The following is a 4,034-nucleotide window of genomic DNA, read 5'->3' as shown; positions in this document are numbered from 1 at the left end:
TATTTTTGATTTGATTTTAGATACTGATAATAATAATTGAATTTTGACTATGTGGGTTTATGTGTATTTGATTATTTATAGTGTAGGTTTAAATGTCTTATGGGGAAGCGCTGGGATTAAATACGTTTTTACTTCTTCTAATTACTTTTCGTCATTATGTATTTAGTCATGATTTTTTTTCTTTATCTTTTTCATTGTCTGTAATTTTTCCTTTGTTTTTTGGTCTGTTTGTTTTTGTATGATATTGTCTTTATTTTTTTTCTTCACATGTTTGAAATGAGTAAAGATGAACATTTGTGTGTTTCAGGTGTGTGCGTCTCTGCTCAGAGGGTCTCTGAAACATCTGTCCGTCCTCAACATGTCAAAGTCCGTCTTCTCTCACAGGTCAGATGTTAAACTCACTCATTCCTCCTGACAGCAGGCAACTCACGAACCTGTCTGATGTTGTTAAAAATATATTTAAAGATGCATTTTCTGCAACTCTGGACTAACAAATTACTTCTCCGGTGTTTAACAGGCACCGCCTCATTTAATTTAACCAACAGTCTGAGATACGTGGCAGTCATTTTTTGGTTTATGAATTTATTGGCGCTCTCTGCAGTGTGCTTTCTAAGCCGTGTCTCCTCTCGTCCGCTCAGGAAGTGTAAAGAAATCCCTCCGTCCTTTAAGCAGTTCTTCAGCAGCGTTCAGGCTCTGAGCTGCGTCAGTCTGTCGGGGACGCGACTTCCTCTGGAGGCGCTCAAGTAAGAAAACACGCTGCAGCTCACTTCCTGTCGTCACTTAAACTGTTTGAAAGTTTCGTTTTGGTTCGTAGATTTGAGGGAACATCGACAGTCGGGCTGTCGCCGCTGCGTTTCCCCTTTTAACCCGTTGAAACCTGGATCCACATCAGTTTTCTTGTGCTGTGTTTAGATGCCGTATTTTTAATATTTGATTTCTTTTGAAAAACACGGGAAAAGCTAACTTGGCAAAAAATGTTCTCTAAAGTGCAAGAAATAAGAAGATTTTGACATAAAAAATGTTATATTATTATTAAAATGTTAAAATTATTTTTGAGGAAAAACAAGTTATTTCATTTTTAATTTTGTTAATTACTCCCTGCACTTTCTTATGTATTTTTTTAAAAAAAATATTTTCAGGTAAATTTCCTGTACTTCTTTTAATTTCGTGCTAATTTTGGGTTCAGTTCTCCTTGAGTTGCTTCTTGCCTTCTTCCCATGTTTTTTAAAGAAGTTCTTTGGTTTTCTTTAGTTTCTTTTTTTTTTTCCTGTTTGTGTTTTCTAAAATGTGGGCGGGATATTTATCCTGCAAATTGCAAGAAATTAGTAGATTTAGAAAATCCATTCATCAATATTTATATTTATGTATTTAAAATTATGTTACAAAATTATTATAAATTAATTATTAATATTATTAATTATTATTGTTAATCAGTTAAGTCAGTAGTTGTTTTTTGCTGTAAATTTTCATGTATTTTTGACACTGAATTTGTGCTATTTTGCTCAGACGATGACACTGTTTTCTGCACACTGCTGTTAAACTGTTGGTCTGATCAGTCTGTGTCTCTCCTCTGTGTCTCCTCTGTGTCTCCTCTGTGTCTCCTCTGTGTCTCGTCTGTGTCTCGTCTGTCTCTCGTCTGTCTGCAGAGCGCTGCTGTTGGGACTCGGCTGTAACCCGAACCTCAGTGACGTGTCTCTGGATCTCAGCTGCTGTGAGGTAAAACTGACACAAACCTCGACACTCTGCAGTAAAATGTGCTCAAACGTGCAAAAAACATTAATTTATTTAATTTAATTTTTTTTTTAAACAACCATCTGCTTTTCTTGCATATATAAAACAAAACATGTAGAAAATTAATAAAAATACAAACAAATGAAAGGAACCACGAAAAAACCAAATACAGTAAACGTCTTTTTTTCTGGTAATTGGCTAATTTATACATTTCATACCTGAACAAATACCTCAGCCTGTACGCATCTTCCATATCTACAAAATGGATCACAAAAAACACAAAGCAATGCACATTTGACAGTAAAAATGATTTGTGTATCGTTTAAACAGCACATTGGACAGATATGCTTGGTTTCATCTGTTCTTGATTTTGTTTCCTGTTTTTTTCTGTTGTTTTGCATTTAAAAAATATTTGAAATTTTCTTTGCTCTCAAGCTGCGTTCAGGAGGCTCTCAGATTTTGGAGGGTTGTGTGGCGGAGATTCCCAACATCACCAGTCTGGACATTTCTGACAACGGTGAGAGGATTTCAGACGACGTGTGGTACGTTTACGATATGACGTGTGTTGACTGTGATGGCGGCGGCTCACGTGTCTTTGCTGCGTCCCCTCAGGGCTGGACATGGACCTGACCACGCTGCTGGTCTGGCTGGCCAAGAACCGCTCCATCCGACACCTCTCTCTGGGCAAGAACTTCAACAACATCAAGTCCAAGTGTGTTCAGACTCAGAAATGCCAGAGCTCGTATTTTTTCATTTAAAATTATTATTAACCCTTTGGAACCTGGATCAGTTTTCTTGTGCTGCATTCAGACACTTTTCTTAAGCCGGGTTTCCGTTACATCATTAGTATGTTCCCGTGTTTTTGAAATCAAAAAAGAAATAAATAATTTTTCCTTTAACTTTTTAGTTTTTGTGTAGTTTAGTTTTTTTTGTTGTTTGTTGTTTCTTTTGTTGCTCGGCACTTTCTTCCCGTGTTTTTGAAAACAGAAAAGATAAATAATTTTTAAGTTTTTAAGTTTTTTACTCTCCATGTTTTTTGATAGAAACCACGCAGATTTGTTGAGGTTTAAAGATTTATTAATGCATTTCTTTTTTAATTGTTGACTGTTTTTGTCTCCAGAAATGTGTCTCAGGTCCTGGACAACCTGGTTCACATGATTCAAGAGGAGGAGTCAGTGAGTCAAACTTACACGTCACATCAGCTCTTCTCTTTCAGCCTCTTCCTCCTGTCACCGCGGTTACATACAGAAGCGCTTTGTATTCACTGATTTTTAAAAAAATTGACACCTTTTTTCGTAATTATGGCAAAAAAAGATTCGGGTAAAGCTGGAAAGATATTGACAGATTCAAACTTCGGGGATCAATAACTCATGAATGAAATGTCAAAACACAAATGATTCGACCGTTAGACTGAAAGTGAGCTACATCCTCATTTTCATCCAAAATATCCTCCAACATCTGTCCTGATTGGCCTACAAAAATCATCTGTTCACCACTTTTCATTTTCCCTATAATTCAGTTTACTAGATCTTTACAAGATCTCTTAATTACGAGATAAGTTGTCCTTTTTTTTTAATTCAGTGAATGCGACGTGCGTCTGTGGTCACCGATCATTTCATACTGCAGCATTCATTAGACTCCTAAAATAATGCGTCCTGTGATCTGTCCCCCCGCAGCCGCTGACCTCGCTGTCGCTGGCCGACTCCAAGCTGAAGGCCGACCTCTCCATCGTCCTCAACGCTCTGGGCAGCAACACGTCTCTCACCAAACTGGACATCAGTGGGAACGCCATGGGGGACATGGGGGCCAAGATGCTGGCCAAAGCCCTGCAGATCAACACCAAACTCAGGTCAGCAACGAGGAAGTCGAATCAAAGCTTTAGGGGCCGTTCACGCCGAGTCAGGTGATTTTCAGAGGGAAACTGTCAGGAAACGGTTCAAACTTCAACACGCAGAAATTCTGCAGAGCGACATCTCTAAATGTGAGACGGAGGAGGGAAAAGACACTTCACAGGCTCGATCTGGTTACCGTGGTTACCATGCAGTTCATTTGGATGTGTATTGGCACCCTGCTGGAGATAACATGAGCTGCTCACATCGACATACAAATATGTGTATGTGTTTAAACTTTCTTGTCCTTATGGACGCATAATGTTAGTTTGGTAAGATTTCCACATTTTAGTCATTCAGTTAATTTTATTGAAACTGTGAGCGAAGAAGACGGTATTACCGGCATAGTTAACAAGAAGGACACCAAAAAAAAAAAGAGATAAATGTATAAGTGTATTTTTTTTTTAAAGCTAG

At 38.0% G+C, this 4,034-nt stretch overlaps 1 protein-coding gene across 1 annotated transcript; it reads left to right on the top strand.

Annotated features, from left to right (window-relative positions):
- Nucleotides 1-307: 307 nt before the first annotated feature.
- On the top strand, nucleotides 308-3,580 carry LOC121966835 (F-actin-uncapping protein LRRC16A-like; the record flags this gene model as incomplete). Its single annotated transcript, XM_042516909.1, has 7 exons — nucleotides 308-384; nucleotides 639-743; nucleotides 1,647-1,716; nucleotides 2,167-2,248; nucleotides 2,344-2,443; nucleotides 2,852-2,906; nucleotides 3,408-3,580. Coding segments are annotated over 7 exons (662 nt in total), but the record flags the coding sequence as incomplete, so codon positions are not given.
- Nucleotides 3,581-4,034: the final 454 nt, after the last annotated feature.

This window comes from Plectropomus leopardus, unplaced genomic scaffold (assembly GCF_008729295.1).
Source record: "Plectropomus leopardus isolate mb unplaced genomic scaffold, YSFRI_Pleo_2.0 unplaced_scaffold2606, whole genome shotgun sequence".
Classification (NCBI taxonomy): domain Eukaryota; kingdom Metazoa; phylum Chordata; class Actinopteri; order Perciformes; family Serranidae; genus Plectropomus; species Plectropomus leopardus.
Note: the sequence above shows the minus strand (reverse complement) of the source record. Positions and strands in the feature narration are given on the sequence as shown.